The sequence below is a fragment of the Phaethon aethereus genome (assembly GCF_964289735.1).
Source record: "Phaethon aethereus genome assembly, chromosome: W".
Lineage (NCBI taxonomy): Eukaryota > Metazoa > Chordata > Aves > Phaethontiformes > Phaethontidae > Phaethon > Phaethon aethereus.
The window spans coordinates 36,105,091-36,122,526 of NC_138581.1; the positions used below are offsets into that span (position 1 = coordinate 36,105,091).

The 17,436-nt window shown below is 41.2% G+C and overlaps 1 protein-coding gene across 1 annotated transcript; it reads right to left on the minus strand.

Moving 5' to 3' along the window:
• Positions 1–2,020: 2,020 nt before the first annotated feature.
• Positions 2,021–16,186, minus strand: LOC309415172 (dnaJ homolog subfamily A member 1-like; the record flags this gene model as incomplete). The annotated part of the gene is given in 10 exon segments (XM_082012612.1): positions 2,021–2,239; positions 3,914–4,014; positions 4,549–4,664; positions 11,613–11,727; positions 13,153–13,333; positions 13,335–13,381; positions 13,488–13,592; positions 15,447–15,582; positions 15,584–15,625; positions 16,055–16,186. Coding segments are annotated over 10 exon segments (1,194 nt in total).
• Between the last annotated feature and the right edge of the window lie 1,250 nt (positions 16,187–17,436).

Genomic DNA, 17,436 nt, shown 5'->3' on the forward strand with positions numbered 1-17,436 from the left:
TGCAGAGCAATGAAGGAGGAGTAGGGTATAAAAACATGTTAGCAAATGTATACAAGTGACCATGAGGGGATACTAGAGGGAGGAAGAAGAGACCATCAACATGAACATCCTATTTCTCCTGGCAAAGGACTCCAGCTGCTGACAACTCGCTGTAACACCACCACCCCTCCCACCACCAACACCAGCATCTGACCTTAGGGCTCAGAGAAGCAGTGAAAGGGTGAGCATAACACCAGAAAGAGGTTTAGAAACTGTATGTGTGCACGCGTTGCACTTAATTCTATTATTACAATTTTTTCCCAAGTACTCTAGCTGCATTATTCTGGTGGGGTTTTTTTCTGTAATAATTAGATCTAGACTAATGATAATGGTTCAATTAGACTGTTAAGATTTCCATTATACTAAAAATAAGTTATTACATTTACATAATTTAAATTAAAATATATTATATATTAAACATATTAAAAATAATATATATAAATATATGAAAATAAAAGTTGTGTTTCCTCTTTAGCCATAAACAAGGTTTTGGATGTAACAAGCCCAAGAGCTAGAAATTACATTCTATTCCTTCTCCTGCCTGAAGAGAACGGTCCCACTGATAAGGCAAATGCTCCTATCTGTCACATGGGCATAGCTGACTATAAACTCATCAGTGGTAATTTGGAAAAGGAATTTGGTTTGCAAAATTTCATCCTGACCAGGTGGAATAAGCAGAGTTCTTTTAAACTCATCTATATTTTGACCTCTAATCTGTAAGAGCCCAAAATAAGAATTCCACTTGAAACAAGGATCATGTAAATAGTTGCCTTCATAAAATAAAAGCCATAACACTTATGGGAAGAACTAGCCCAAGGAGCCTGGTCCAAGAGCGCCTTTCTTGACTAACCCATTTTTCACAATTTTCAGGGATTCTCAAAGGGGAGGGAAGCATTATAACAGGAAAGCAAACATTGCTTCCCAGGACCGATGGTAGACCAGGACTAAACTACTGTGCTTGAGGATAAGATTGGACTAGTCTTCTCAGCATGGTCTATAAAACAGCATATTTGTACTAGGATTAGCAGTCTAGAACTGAGTTTTCTTAGACTGAAAACTGGTCTAAGAAAAGAAACATTGAAAAAAATGTTAGAATTACTTTTAAATTTTTCATCTACAATGATTAGAACATTCAGACAGAACCAAGTTAAAATAATACCTCCCTGCTTTTTCTCCTCTACAGGCTCACCTATTCCTTTGACCACATCTGCTACTGCTTTACTTCACACATTGCTATAGATTACATGATTTCAATAATGAAGGTGGAAGTCAAGCTTCACATGGCAGTAGGTCAACACAGATTTCATATTTTAGTCATGAACAACCTACATTGGCTATACACAGCATACCACAGAACAGTATTTAAGTAGCAACTGGTTAGAAACAAAAAGTTTTACAACTAGCTCACTATATCAGGACTAAAGCTGGCAGACCAAGAAACTATTAATTCTTAAATAAACTGGTAAATCACACAAGTTTAATGGACATGAAAAAAATTAAACACATTTGTGTCAAGTTCACATATTACACATTTGCATTATAGAGCAAGTTCTGATTTGACAAACAGCAGTGCAAATCCAAAAACTGTAGATATATCTTCACATTAATTAGAAATACTTGTGCATCCTTCAGTAAACTGCAGCTCTACAGAGCATCAAGAATGCTACAGAACCTTAGTCTAAGACCAGGCACTTGAACACAGATACAAGAACTGCAGATTTAGTCAAGAAAACTATCCCAGACTGCTTGTCTGACGGACAGTTTGTTATCAATTTGATATGCACTTGCATCCTGGAGCTTTATACAAATTGCTAAGTCAGTTTTCATATTACCATTTTAATTTCTTTATGCTTTTAGAATGAACTATAGCTGAATCTAACAGAAAAGAAATATCAGGAAGTGAGGGTGAATCACCTGTAGTCCTTCACTTGTCTACTGATGCATATAAAAGTGGCATCACAGTTGTTATTAACTGGCTCTTTTAAGAAGTCTGACATTGAACATCACCTCCAAGGTGGTGCTCATCATCTTCATAGGCTTCTCGATTATAGCAATGTCTTCTGTCTGGAGCTGGATCAAAGTCCATTAAATCCACTTGTTCCATTTCCTCAGTTTCTTCTACTTCCTGTCTTGCAGGTAGCAGTTTTTCCAGCAAATACAACTTATCTGAGGAGAAGAAGCCACTACCTGGGAAGTTCACCTGAAACAAAGAGCTGCAGTTACTGAATTTGTCTTTAACTGGCATCTATCTCACTTACTACAGGTCAATTATCTGCCAGCATCAGCTTCATAATTACAGAAGACTTGAAAACCCATTGCTAAGGAAATAGGTCACTTGCCAGTTTTTCACATCTGCCAAAAGTGCATTTTTTTGATATTTGGCAACTTCACTGTCTTGACTAGTTCAGTCTTTTTTTCTGCCCCAGACTGTCATATTGAAAGGGCTAAAAAAATACATCTTCAGCTAAAGCCAGAGTAGGGGGACACAGCAGTTAGAGATTAGCCTGATACCCCTCCCATCAGTACTAATGAAACTCTCTTCAGCAATTACAATTAACTAACTGATCCCCTTGCTCCAATACAAGGTCAGTTATATTTCAGTTCTTCCTAAGACACACTGGAAGCCAAAAAACATGACAAACATGAAAATTCACAGGATATCCAAACAAGTTATTTCAGTACTTAGTTTATTTCCAGTAAAGAGCTATTTAGAAATCACAGAATCACTAGGTTGGAAAGGACCTTCAAGATCATCAAGTCCAACTGTTAACCCAAAGCCGTCATGCCCACTAAACCATGTCCTGAAGCGCCACATCCACACGTTTTTTGAACACTTCCAGAGATGGCGACTCCACCACCTCCCTGGGCAGCCTGTTCCAATGCCTGACCACCCTCTCAGTGAAGAAATTTTTCCTAATATCCAATCTAAACCTCCCCTGGCACAACTTGAGGCCATTTCCTCTCGTCCTATCGCTGCTTACTTGGGAGAAGAGACCAGCGCCCTCGTTGCCACAACCCCCTTTCAGGTAGTTGTAGAGAGCGATAAGGTCTCCCCTCAGCCTCCTCTTCTCCAGACTAAACAACCCCAGTTCCCTCAGTCACAGTTTAACCTCGGTTGGCAACTAAGCACCACACAGCCGCTCGCTCACTCCCCACACTCAGAGGGATGGAGGAGAGAGTCAGAAGGGTAAAACTGAGAAAACTTGTGGGTTGAAATAAAGACAGTTTAATAGGCAAAGCAAAAGCTGCATGCGCAAGCAAGGCAAAACAAGGAATTCATTTACTACTTCCCATCGGCAGACAGGCGTTTTGCCATTTCCAGGAAGGCAGGGCCTCAGCACGCGTAACGGTTACTTGGGAAGAGACACACCATAACTCCGAACATCCCCCCCTTCCTTCTTCCCCCAGTTTTATTTCTGAGCATGACATCATATGGTATGGAATAGCCCTTTGGTCAGCTGGGGTCAGCTGTCCTGGTCATGTCCCCTCCTGAGTTCTTGGGCAGCCCCAGCCTACTTGCTAGCAGGGCAGCGTGAGAAGCAGAAAAGGCCTTGACACCATGTAAGCACTGCTCAGCAATAACTAAAACATCAGTGTGTTATCAACACTATTTTCAGCACAAATACGAAGCATAGCCCCATACAGGATACTATGAAGAAAATTAACTCTATCCCAGCCAAAACCAGTACAAGAAAGAATTGGATACTTTCTGTCTATAGCCTTGTGCATTGCATTAGGTTATCTGACCATGCTGCAAGAAATGCACTAAACAAGACACCTGATGAGTAGTGTCTTTTCTTGCTTGAGTTATTCCTTAAAGTTGAAGTTTTGCATGTTCAGTGTTAAGCTGTACCATGGAAGTTGATTCACTTACCTTGAACTCTATGATTAGACATCCTTTTTCATATGGTCTACGATATATTGGCATGCCTTCATTCAGCACACATTTAATATCCCCGTGTTTGATAGTCTGGCCTTAAGTAAATAAAAAGAAAAAAAATCCAGGCTGGCAAAACAAGCAATTTTAGTTTCAATTCCTTTCAGGATGCATTTGTGCAGCCTTGTAAGCTGTGTTTCAACAACTATACCGATATCCAGTAGTCTAATAGGGACCTACTGCCTGATAGCTTTTGTGTAGGAGAACAGGTACACATCTATGCTATATTCTACCATTTTATATGCTTCTCAAAGGGAGCATACCTACAAACGTCAAGTATTCCATGAGTTCCAAGTCTGAAAAATTTATCTTCAGAGATCTTGAGTATCCTCAGGATATTAGCACATCCATGAAGTAAAGTTCGTTACTGTGGCATACGAAGAAACATGTAGTTACTGTTGCCCACTAAGCAAAACTTTTATTTAAAGCTCTCTGCTGTAAAGACTTGAGGGTGGGGGGAGAAGCAGTATTTTAAGGATCAATCCTTTCTTCTCCCCTATGCTAATTGCTTGCTTTTCAGCTTACATTTGCTGGATGTACAGTTTTTTAGCACAAAGCAAACCAACACTTACCAGGATGAGAAGTAATAATTATAGTTCTATTATCCAGCGTTGTGATAGGTTTTTGAAAGCCACACAGTGCTTCAACCAGCTGTATATCCACGCACATAACAAGGTCTTCCCCTCGCCTATGGTAGAGCCAAGCAACAAAAGTCAGGGGTGGGGGAACAGGAAGAGTGAGAAGGACCATGCCTAACTCAGGTATTAAATTTGGTAAAGACAATAAATTTGGAATCTTAATACTAAGAAGCCTGACCAGTAAAACAGAGAACATTAACTATTAGCTAAGCCAACTACTTCAGGGATAATATCTGTGATAAGAGCCATTTACTACTCAGGGACAGTTATTCAAAAGCTAACACACACACTCCCCCCCCCATACCACATGCAACAGCATTCAGTTCCATTTCACTATGCTTTCCCCCTTCTGGGAAAAGGTTTGTCTCAGCCTCCAAACTTCTGCTGCTGGGACAATGATCTTAAAGGTCTTTTCCAACCTTAACAATTCTGTAATTAATCCCTTCTTTAACATTGTCCAAATTGGACAAAAATTTGCACAATACTGTCGTATATTAGTACAGTCATCTAAAGAAACAAGACGCAGCAACACTGTTTTAATCAATCCGGTTTATTCTCCTCTAACATCATTTTTGGCTTTCAGATGTTGTGGGCAACACTAGGGATCTAATATGATTTTGTACCTCCTTCTTCCTTCTACTTAGTTACATCATTAGGGGAGCCCAACTTCCCTGAGATCAGGCTGCTGCCCTAATCTGGTAAAGCTGATCTTTTACTAATTTAAATATCCTCACTTCAAGAGCAGATGCCTAGGGAAGAGTTCAAGAGCAAGCCAAGCACATGACACTGCCTCAGAATACACTCAGCTTCCAGCCCTTTATCAGGACACCTCAAGGACTTCAACCTGGAAGTGTAGTTTTATTTCTTCCCTCCCTTTCATGAAATCTATTGATGACTATCAACCATTGACAGCATCTTATGCCAAAGATTTCCATATCCACAAAGTGCCACTTCCAGTTCTGAACCTCACAAAACCACAGAACAGTTGAGGTTGGAAGGAACCTCTGGAGGTCATCTGGTCCAGCTCCCCTGCTCAAGCAGAGTCACTTGGAACAGGCTGCCCAGGACCATGTCCAGACAGCTTTAGAATATCTCCAAGGAGGGAGATTCCACAACCTCTCTGGGCAACCTGTTCCAATGCTTGGTCACCCTCACAGTGAAAAAGTGTTTCCTTACATTCAGAATCTCCTGTGCTTCAGTTTGTGCCCACTGCCTCTTGTCCTGTTGGTAATAGTAACTGTACAATCTCAAGTGATACCAAGAGACAGACAACAGTTGCTCCTACACAAATTCTCTCTCTTCCTTCCTCCCCTCTTTTCTACAAAGAAGGATCTACTTTAAAAAAAAAAAAAGTCACTCTCCACATAGAAGCTATTCTATCTTTTCCTCATTACCCTTCTTTAAGATTCTCCAGATCTACCGGTATCTTTGTGTACTGGGTCTGGTTGAGATAGAGTTAACTTTCTTCGTAGCAGCCCATGTGGTGCTGTGTTTTAGATTTGTGACTTACTTTCACCTATTAAACTGTCTTTACCTCAGCCCACAAGTTTTCTTGCTTTTGCTCTTCCTGTTCTCTCCCACGGGATGCTGGGGAGGGAAGTATGCAAGCAACTCTCTGAGTGCTTGGCTGCTGGCTGGGGTCAACCCACCACACTTTGCAATGTAAAAATCTGCATTACATGCAGTATTCAAGGTATATGCACAACACAGATTTTTATATAGACAGCAATTGGTTTTGTTATTGTCCCATGTCCCGTCCCGTGTCTCGTCTCCCCCCCCCCCCCCCCCCCAATTCCTAACATTTTACTTGCTGCTTAGCATTGAGATTATCTATTCATAGATCTGTTACAACCAACATTTTGGTACTGCTGGGATCCCACTATTGTGCAAGTATTTAAGTTTATGCACTTCATTTTACATTTAACATTCAACTTAAATTGTCATGTTTGTTGCATTATATTGTGCAATCATTCTGCAACTCTAACCAACTTCCATCTTCCTTATCCCATAAAAAGTTCTGCATCATCAAGTCACCACCTCAGAGCTTAAATGAAATTAAAGGTCCCCAGTGCAGCTCTTTTTAGGACTCATTCAGGGTCCCATCATGTTTCTTTATCAGAGGGAATTATATTCTTACCTGGTTTCCGACTTTTTAGGCAATCATTTATTCATGTAATATTCCCTTCTACTTCTTCAGTAGTTTAGTATATTCAAAAACCCTTTGCTGAAGAATTTCATTCAATGCCATTTTAGCAATTCAATGGAACACCTGGATCTCCCTAGTCTGCAGTAAACATCACTGCAAGTGTGAAAGCTTGAGCATTTCTGCTTAAAGAAATCTTAATTTGAAACTCTTCAAACAGTTAATATTGTCTGCTATTAAAAATAATAACCTGAAGGTTACTGTAGATGAATAGATACAGTAATTTTAGTGAGACTGAAAACAAAAAGCAGAGAGCTCAGAACGAAACTTTTATTTCAAGAGAAGTCAGAAACAACTCTTGACTTCACTAATCAGTTTAAAACCAGAAATTTTAACATGGAGAAGGGAACAGCCTGAACACCTAAGAATACTCAATCTTGTGTTGTAAGTAAGAGGGCCTTTTAAATGCAGCTGGATAAATTATCAAATATTTGGATATAGTTGGAAGGGACCCTCTGGAGGTCTCTAGTACAACCCCCCCTGCTCAAAGCAGGGCAAACTAGAGCAGATTGGTCAGGGCCACATCCAGTCAGGTTTTGAGTAACTATATGGATGGAAACTCCACAGCTTCTCTGGGCAACCCATTCCAGTGTTTGACACCACCACCCCCCAAGTAAAAAAAAGTTTTTTCTTAAGTGGAATTTCCTGTATTTCATTTTATGTCCATATGTACCTTAGATGCTAAACACTTTGCAATGCTCTTTAAATGAAGATAACTGTGGTACAGTATTCTCATTTAGACTACAGTAAACAGAGATATGGAACAAGAAGTCAGTTAACCAGTTGGCCTTGAAAGATGATGTCCAACTGGGGATTTATCAACACAAAATTCTAGGTTACATACTTGAAGACTAAAACCTTAATATATGCAGCAAGCTCAGCTGGAGATTATTAAGTGTAAAGGTAGCAATGAAATTGCTAGGTCAACTGTTCCAATGACAAAAATTATTTCCAGCACAAATAGGAAAGTATTTGTGCCACTGAACAAAATGGTAGCAAAATTCCAAGTCTCATACATTTCCATTCAGCTACATTAGATGACAATTCAAGTAAAACTCCCTCCTCAACACTAGAAGAGCTTGATTTGCAAAACGGAGGGAATGCAACTGCTTATAGATACTGTAGTATAAATATTAAGGAAGACAGCTGTATGCATTTATTGTATACATTGATGTACACAGGCAGGTACAAGTTCGCTGCAAGAAGTTAAGCTCGATATTTAACTTGAATATATTTAGGTATCAACATCCTCAAAGAACCTTCCAAATGGAATCATAAGAACAAAATAGGACTTGGCTTTATGAGCAGTGTAAAGCTAGAGGCTTGAAATTGTCATAAGGTAGTAACTGGAATAGCTACTACCAACTAAGCAATAAAATATATCCAGTAACAACCAGCTAGGTTTTAAGACAGGACTGAAAGAAGTCTGTAAGGGAATCGTCCCTCCTATACCTCAGTTGGCTCCATCAGAGTCTCCTACACTCCCTTTGAAGGTCTGGTGGTAAGGAAGTTTAGAAATCAACTCTGAGTCACTCTGAAAGGAGCTTCTAGATGAAACCAGGATGCATCCAGTTAACTCAGAACTGAAAATTAAAGAAGTTACATTAAAGTCAGCACAAATGATGTCTGCATGTGCTGGGATGTTCAGGAGTTATTTAGTTTAAGGGCACCTCAAACCTATTAAAAGGACTTGGACCTGTTAAAAAGGACAAATTTAAAAGCATCTGCAAAGAGACTTGCCTGGAAAGTTTTAGACCCTGAAGGGACAGGAGGTACATTCCATCTGACCCAGAAGTGGCATTACCTCAGCATAACCCCACAAAACTACTGATATCATGGAACATTTAAGGACATTAAAGCTGAAGCCAGTGCAGGGGGATGGACATCAATAATCCAGTACAGTCAGAACTTCAAGTCCCAGGTAACATAATATATGCACAGACCAGACAGACCATTTGACACAACTGATTCAACACCTGGTTTCACCAGAAGCTGGGTAGAGAAAATTGCTCATCACTAGCCTGCCAAATGCCATGAAGGTTCAGATTCTTTAATCTGTGAGCTCAATGCTGGAAGCTGCTAACAGTAGTATTCCATCTGTCCTGCCTCAGCACAAAGTTTTGGCACCAGCGTCTGAAGTTAAGCACGATACAAGACTGCTGATCAGATCGACTACAGGCTACGCTAGAGCCTTTGACGTGTCATTCCTACTTACAGGGACAAAGGGATGAGCTGTTCGACTAAGTGCCCCCACGTTAAGAGAACAATGCCTTCCCAAATTAACTGTTCCCCTCATGAATGCTCTGATCAGCAGTTAGTTGCACTAACTATTAGTTGCATCTAAAGTGCATTTAGTGGCCAAAGTGCTGCTTTTTCCAGAAGAGAAGCTATTAGATGACAGACTCATTCCACAAAGTAACTTGAAACAATGGACTTTAACAAAAAGCAATATTGTTAGGCAATGTGAATCATAGAATCTTTGGGTTGGAAGGGACTTTTAAAGGCCATCTAGTCCAATCCCCCTGCGATGATGTCCCTGCTCATTAACTAGATCAGGATGCTCAGAGCCCCATCCAACCTGACCTTGAAGGTTTCCAGGGATAGGGTGTCTACCATCTCTCTGGGCAACCTGTGCCAGTGTTTTACCACCCTCATTGTGAAACATTTCTTCCTTATGTGTAGTCTAAATCTACCCTCTTTTAGTTTAAAACCGTTACCCCTTGTCCTATCACTACAGGCCTTGCTAAAAAGTCTGTCCCCATCTTTCTTATAAGCCCCCTTTAAGTACTGGAAGGCTGCAATAAGGTCTCCCCGGAGCCTTCTCTTCTCCAGGCTGAACAACCCCAACTCTCAGCCTGTCCTCATAGGAGAGGTGCTCCACCCCTCTGATCATTTTTGTGGCCCTCCTCTGGACCCCCTCCAACAGGTCTGTGACTTTCCTGTGCTGAGGGCTCCAGAGCTGGACGCAGGACTCCAGGTGGGGTCTCACCAGAGTGGAGTACAGGGGCAGAAATGCCTCTCTCAACCTGCTGCCCATGCTTCTTTTGATGCAGTCCGGGATACAGTTGGCCTTCTGGGCTGTGAGCATACATTGCCAGCTCATGTCCAGCTTCTCATCCACCAGTACCCCCAAGTCCTTCTTGGCAGGGCTGCTCTCAATCCCTTCATCCCCCAGCCTGTATTGATACCAGGGGTTGCCCCGACCCAGGACCCTGCACTTGGCCTTGTTGAACCTCATAAGGTTCACAAAGGCCCATGCCTCAAGCTTCTCCAGGTCCCTCTGGATGCCATCCTGTCCCTCAGGCGTGTCAACTGCACCACTCAACTTGGTGTCATCTGCAAACTTGCTGAGGGTGCACTCGATCCCACCATGTCATTGATGAAGATATTAAAGAGTACTGGCCCCAATACAGACCCCTGAGGGACACTACTCATCACCGATCTCCATCTGGACATTGAGCCATTGACCACTACCCTCTGGATGCGAGCAACCATCCACCCAATTCCTCATCCACCCAACAGTCCACCCATCAAATCCATATCTCTCCAATTTAGAGAGAAGGATGTTGTGGGGGACCATGTCAAAGGCCTTACAGAAGTCCAGATAGATGACATCCATAGCTCTTCCCTTGTCCACTGATGTGGTCACTCCATCACAGAAGGCCACTAGGTTGGTCAGGCAGGACTTGCCCTCGGTGAAGCCATGCTGGCTGTCTTGAACCACCTCCCTGTCCTCCATGTGCCTTAGCATAGCTTCCAGGAGTATGTGAAGTATTGACTAACATAGTTGACAGTAACCAGGTCAGTTTCACTTCCATAAATTATCAGTCCTCTCCATTCCTCATGTTACTCAATGTATTCAGGGAAGTAAAACACATAGGAGGCAGATCACCTTGATATTATGCATATAGGATGCACAGTTCTGACCATAAGGCAGTGGGACAAACTTTTTAGCAGGGCCTGTTGCAGTAGGACAAGGGGTAATGGTTTTAAACTAAAAGAGGGTAGATTTAGACTAGATATAAGGAAGAAATTTTTCCCGGTGAGGGTGGTGAAACACTGGCACAGGTTGCCCAGAGAGGTGGTAGGTGCCCCATCCCTGGAAACATTCAAGGTCAGGTTGGATGGGGCTCTGAGCAACCTGATCTAGTTGAAGATGTCCCTGCTCATTGCAGGGGGGTTGGACTAGATGACCTTTAAAGGTCACTTCCAACCCAAACTATTCTATGATTCTAAGGTGGCTATAAACAGGATCCTGAGAAATGGCACAAGCACTGAAGCTTGGCTTCAAGGCAGAAGAACCTACATAGAATCATAACAAGCAGTTGCCTATGCTAGATCAGAGTTTGGTATTGGAAGACTTTCACAGAAGGCAGTAAGAACACGGAATTATTAAGTCAACTGCTACAGATATTCACAGCTATTAAGAAACAATTGTTTTCCAACATTGGTAGTCCTTAGAAGTTTGTGAATTCCCAATATCCATAACTCCCTTAGGTTCATCTTACTTCCTCTCCCACCCCCGGAGAAAGAAGAAAAACTCACTCTAAACAAGCCAAAAAATAAACTGTATAACCACAAACCTTGTACATTTAGAGTACCAACTACTTTGACTACTTCTACCAGTACTTCTATAAATACATCAATATCTGACAGCCCAAACCAACTCACAAGTGAGCTCTAGACATATAGTCCCATCTGACAATATTTCCAGTTACTAAAAAAAGCCAGTGGTAACAGAGGAAGCCTGAAGACAAGCATCTCAGGAGCATGCATAAAGACTAATGGAGTTTACCTTGTAAGTGTAGGGTGATCTTTTTGATCTAAGACGATAATTATGTCCCCTGGCTCTAGTCCTGGCTCTTGGTCCCCTTCACCATGGAATGTTATTTTCTGACCATCCTTCATTCCTATTGCAGAGACCACATATTTCAGGGTTTTTTTTCTTTCCTCTCAAATGTAACAATGTGAAATATTTTAATAGGCACTAGCTTGTACTAGGATATTACTGAACCTTGAGGTTGCAACATTAGGATCTGTGCTTGAAGCAAGTATCTTACCAACTCATCCTTCCAAAACATGTTAGTACTGCCGACTTGAGCTACGTTTCATAAACATGAAATCCCATTCTAGTAGAAATTAGTCACCTGCCAAGATAAAAATCCTTGAGGGAAATATTATCAAGATGGTTTCTATCATATGCACAACCACTACAGAAGAGGTATAGAAGAAGTGCTGCACACAAAGCTTGCTTTAAGAAGTTGATAAGTCTCTTAAGCCTGTGACAGAAGTACTTGAGAAAAAAAGATATCAGTGCCTTCAGTTTAGGAAGCACTCTTCCTAGGAGTGCAACAGTCACTCAAGAAAGCAACTTCACCTACAGAAGGGTTATTGTACTATTAATTCTAGCAGCCTCATGACACCTAATAGAAAACCAGGATAATTACAATAGTCAAAATTTTGCTCTTTTCAGTAACTTTTAAAAGTGTTTAAAAATATCAGTGATATACTCTTGCCAAGCTTCAAGTTTAGTGTTACTATCATATTCCTCCTCTTAAAGATGAGACATTACATAAAGCACACTTAAGTAGAGATGTAAAACAGTTACTGATTACTATTAGGTACAAGTCTATTGTAAGCCACATGCTTGCCAATGCATTTCATCTTTCAACTCCAATTCCTCCAAAGACCTCTCCTACCTACTTTTGAGCAGCCTACTCTGAAGAAAAGTGTTTGCTGCTAAATAGCCTCATGCTCCCTTATCATTCTGGGGATTTAAATTCTGAATTAAGTTTTGCCAGACATAAAGGACACAGACCAGAACATCTGTACTGCGCAACGTCATCAGAGTGACATAACAAAATGAATTCTAAACATTATAGGCTTAGCAATGTCTTCACACTTCAGGAGACCTGGTCCTCCCCTTCACAGTAAGATGCCATAAAAGTGATCAGATTCTGTAGGGTCTCCAAAATGTCAAGATAATAGCTTATTAAGCAAGTTTAACTAAGTGATGTATTCACTTTTTATCAATCCAATTAACTGGTCAGCACTACTTGCATCATTACAGGCTTTGGGATTAACACTTAGTAATGTATATAGTAAGTGGGCACTAATAAACAAGTAATCACCCTTGCTTAAAGACAAGTCTACCTTTAAAGAGCAGGAACAGGCTATTGTACTGAATGCATATCCAAGAGTGTTACTCATTATAACAAGTGATAACACCATGCATTTGCTGAAGCTCCTGTTTTAGTCCTAAAAAAACCCCACAAACCACCAACCCTAATGACAATCTACTTAAATATAATACTCCAAGTTAGTAAAACCCTTACCTTTGTCAATGTGAACTTCTAGAATCGTCTTCTCTCTAACAATTTTTCTGCCAGTGCAGCTCTTGCACCAGTCCTTGGGGCTGATACGCTCCCCATGCCCCTGACACTCAATACATACAGATTGAATCTGTTGCACCATTCCTGGACCAATCTGGTGAATTCTGATTTGCATGCCTGTGCCTCTTGCAATTGGGACAGCATTCTATTGCACCCTTCCTACCACCACGACCTGACAACAGAGTGAGAATCAGTTATATTTTCAGAAGAAACTAGAAGGTCAAAATACATTTGGAGCTTCAGAAATAACTAATGTCTAGTTTTAGTGTTGAAGTTACCTTCACATTTGTCACAGATCACATTCTTTTGCAAAGCCAGCTTTCTTGTTGCACCGTTATACAGATCTTCTAAGGTTATCGACAACTGATGAATAACATTTTTGCCTATAAGGGAAGGGGAGAGAGGGGAGAGTATATTTATTCAAATTTGATCACTTGAACCCAAAATTATAAGTTTCCCATGTTACTATGTTTAAATCACATTAGAATAAGTCTTTAAAAGCTTTAGACTTCCTGTTTATCTACTTCTGCTGTTATCAATAGCTTTTTCCTATTTAATCTTACAATTATGTAACAATTATCATTGCTTTTTTAGTAATCTTTTTCAAAGGAGCCAGAAGACTCCTCCATGAAAGTATAAGCAATAATAATAAGAAAAAAATACACTGAGATTTAGGTTTAAGATTTTAACTTTGTCTAAAGGGTAAAAATAGACAGATATGTTTGGATAACTACAGGGAAGTAGGAGATAGTTCCTACAGCAAATGAAATGCTACTGCCACCCCTACCCCCCGGAGGTTTCCCAAAACAGTTGGGCAACTGGATTTTTACAATCAGGAACTGTTTTTGCCAAGTAAAGTTCTAATCAAATTCATGGTAAGGCTAACAAGTTCTTGCTTACTGAAAATGTTTTGCTACATGAAGTTGTATGACCTTTTGATATAAGACCTTCTTTTCTTTCATTTACTTTACTTCATTTACTTTACTTTTACATTTACTTTTACATTTCATTTACTTCATTTCTTTCTGCATATGAACTAAGAAGTGATATAGTCAGCACTACTCTTAAACAATTTTTAAATTAATATCGACATCTTTGCTGATACTATTAGTCTGAACTTCAATTTGGATTGGTATTTTAGCTTTACTGCAGCTTTAACCCAATTCCACTGGACAGTACAGAAGAACAAGGTCTCATAAACGAAAACTGCTTTGTTCACTTTTGTCATGGTTTAGCCCCAGCCAGCAATTAAGCACCACGCAGCCGCTCACTCACTCCCCCTCCCGCAGTGGGACGGGGGAGAGAATTAGGAAAAAAAAACCTCGTGGGTTGAGATAAACACGGTTTAATAGGACAGAAAGAAAGGAGGAAACAACAATGATAATACCAACAAAGGAATGTACAAGAACAAGTGATGCCCAATACAGAAATTGCTCACCACCCCGTGATCGACAGCCCGTCCCCGAGCAGCGATTTCCGCCCCCCGGCCAACTCCAGTTTATGTACTGGGCATGACGTCGGATGGTAGGGAATATCTCTTTGGCCAGTCTGGGTCAGCTGTCCCGGCTGTGTCCCCTCCCAGCTCCCCGTGCATCCCCAGCCTGCTCGCTGGCAGGCCAGCACAAGAAGCTGGACTGTCCTTGACGGCTCAGCAACAACCCAAAACATCAGCACATTATCAACAGTTTCTCATCCCAAATCCAAAACACAGTCTCACACTAGCCTCTGTGAAGAAAACCAGCTCTATCCTGGCTGAAACCAGGACAACTTTATTTATATGTTGTTACTTTTAATTAAGGTCTTTCCACTAGAAGTGATTTTAAAAACTCAGATTTTGACAGTACACTTGCAGTACCTTAGTTACCAAGTAAGATACTTTACCACTCCATTCCTGTTCTATTTTATTAAAAGCTAAGCTTATCCTTAGATAAAAGGCTTCCCAAATGCAGAGTCTAGCTAGATATTACATTAACATAAGACAACTCACAGATCTAAACTACCAGTGTATAAAATGAGTACCCTTCTCATTACACAGGTGCCCCTTTCCCTACTCATTTTAAGCTTTAAAGGCTAACAACAGTTTTATATGGTTTCCAGAATACAGCTATAAGATCATTTTAATAGCCTTGATGCAGTCTTGCAAGCCACACTATTCACCCAAGGCAAACTTCAGCACTCTTTCACGTACAATAGTCATACTGTTAAGTCTAGGGCAGCATCAAAAGTAGGAACATTACCACGTCTCTCCCTTTGCATCCTCCCACCACCTCCAAAGAACAAGTCAAATATGTCCATGGGTGACCCAAAACTACTACCGGAGCCACCCTCTTTGATGGCCTTCTCACCACCTTTATCATACAGATCTCTCTTTTTTCTGGTCAGACAGTATCTCATAGGCTTGGGAAATCTGTTTGAACTGTGAAAGATGCACATTAAGCCTCAGACCCCAATCCTTAAGCAGCAGCTCCCCCAGGAGTCCATTCCCCCCACCCACAACCTGACAATCCTCCCTCAAGTGTCCCCCCCGTCAAGTCTAGACAGAACTCCTCTCTCCACCAGGGCTCTCATTCCTACCAACCTCCCCCACAGGGTCCCTCAATTTACCGTTAGACCCCTCCCCACTCCAACCAGGCCCCTGGCAAGAGAACACTTCCCTCCCCACAGACAATAGGGTCCCCCCAAACCAAACCTCTCCCCTCCAAAAGCAGCAACAATATCTGAAAGAGTTATAAAATCTCCACATCCAAGCCCCTCACTCCAGTCAACTCCTAGACAAAAATCAGGGGTGACTCCCCCCCCAACCCCTCAGCAGCTTCGATCCAGCTCCCACTCCCTCAACACTAACCTTCTCACCCTCATTGGGGTTCTTATCAGGGTGATATTTTAAGGCCAGCTTACGGTACGCCTTCTTCAGCTCCTCAGCAGAGGCACTGAGCTTCACCCCCAGCACATCATAATACAGGGTCTCCTTCACCATGGCGACACGCCTACAAGAACACTAAGCGATTAATCCAAACATACGGACACACCAACCCCCTCATGAAAGGAAAGAATCAAACTGCACTACACAAAATCTAGAACTTACAACTCACAACCTTTCTGGAAAATTCCAAACTAATGTCCACATCCGGGGAATTTTGAACCCCCGGAAACCCCACCCTCTTAGTTATTCGGGGGGTGGGGAATCAAAGGGAGGAGACCCAGTAACAGGCTACGAGTCAGTCATGCTGTGATTACCTCACTAGACTACAGTTCCCGGCAAACACTGCGGTCCACCCAAAACTGCAACTCCCAAAACACACTGGCCCTCAGCCGCGTCCTGGGCCGTGCGCAAAACTATGAATGGTCCCTAGACTATTCGCGGACTATAGTTCCCAGCATGCACGGGGAGGAGCCTTGTCGCAACGCTCGCTCTATTCACATTTTAGTGACTTATTTCCAGGGCGTGGTAGCGTTTCAGTTCTGATTCCCTCTATTAAATGTCCTTTTTTGTTGGCTTGAAAATTCATTGAATGGATACCAACACTGGGCTTTAAGCCCAGTTTTATATAAAACAAACCATATTTAGATATAATATTGATGGGTATGAAAACTTTCACCTTTAATGTTTGTCTAGTTGTCATCCTGCAACTTAGCTATCTCACCAGCTTGTGCCTTTTTGGACAAAAGGGGATTTTTTTTCTATCAGTTGATGACTATGACTAAAAACTCACTTTTGTATTTGTGCAAGACTAGGCAACTAGTAAACAGTTTATATAGGCTATAAGACAGATAGGAGTCACTCTTGATATTCCCATTCAATTTAAAACAATAATTCTTGTCTTAATGAAGGCAAGGAGAGAAGGAAGTTATATTAGCCTGTTTTGATTGTCCACATGGAAGGAAGTGCACAACCATAAGTGACCAGTATAGTTGGTAAAACAAGCTAAACTTTCAAAATTCTTTCCATTCAAAAATTACATCTGTTCTTCTTATCTGCTTTTCCAAAATGATCAGAGAAATATCTTTTAAAAAAGAAATAAATAACAGTCCTCTACAATTATATCTACTTTAAGGATAGGAAGGAAGGGGAGTGTCTGCTCCTTTGAGGGTATCTGATAAAAAAAAAATGTAAACAAGAACATACAAAGACAAACCTGACCAACAAATGACAGGTGGCAATGAGAACAAACCTGGTCAGTCACACTGGGCTATCAAGAAACAACAGGCAAACCAGGACTTTGCAAC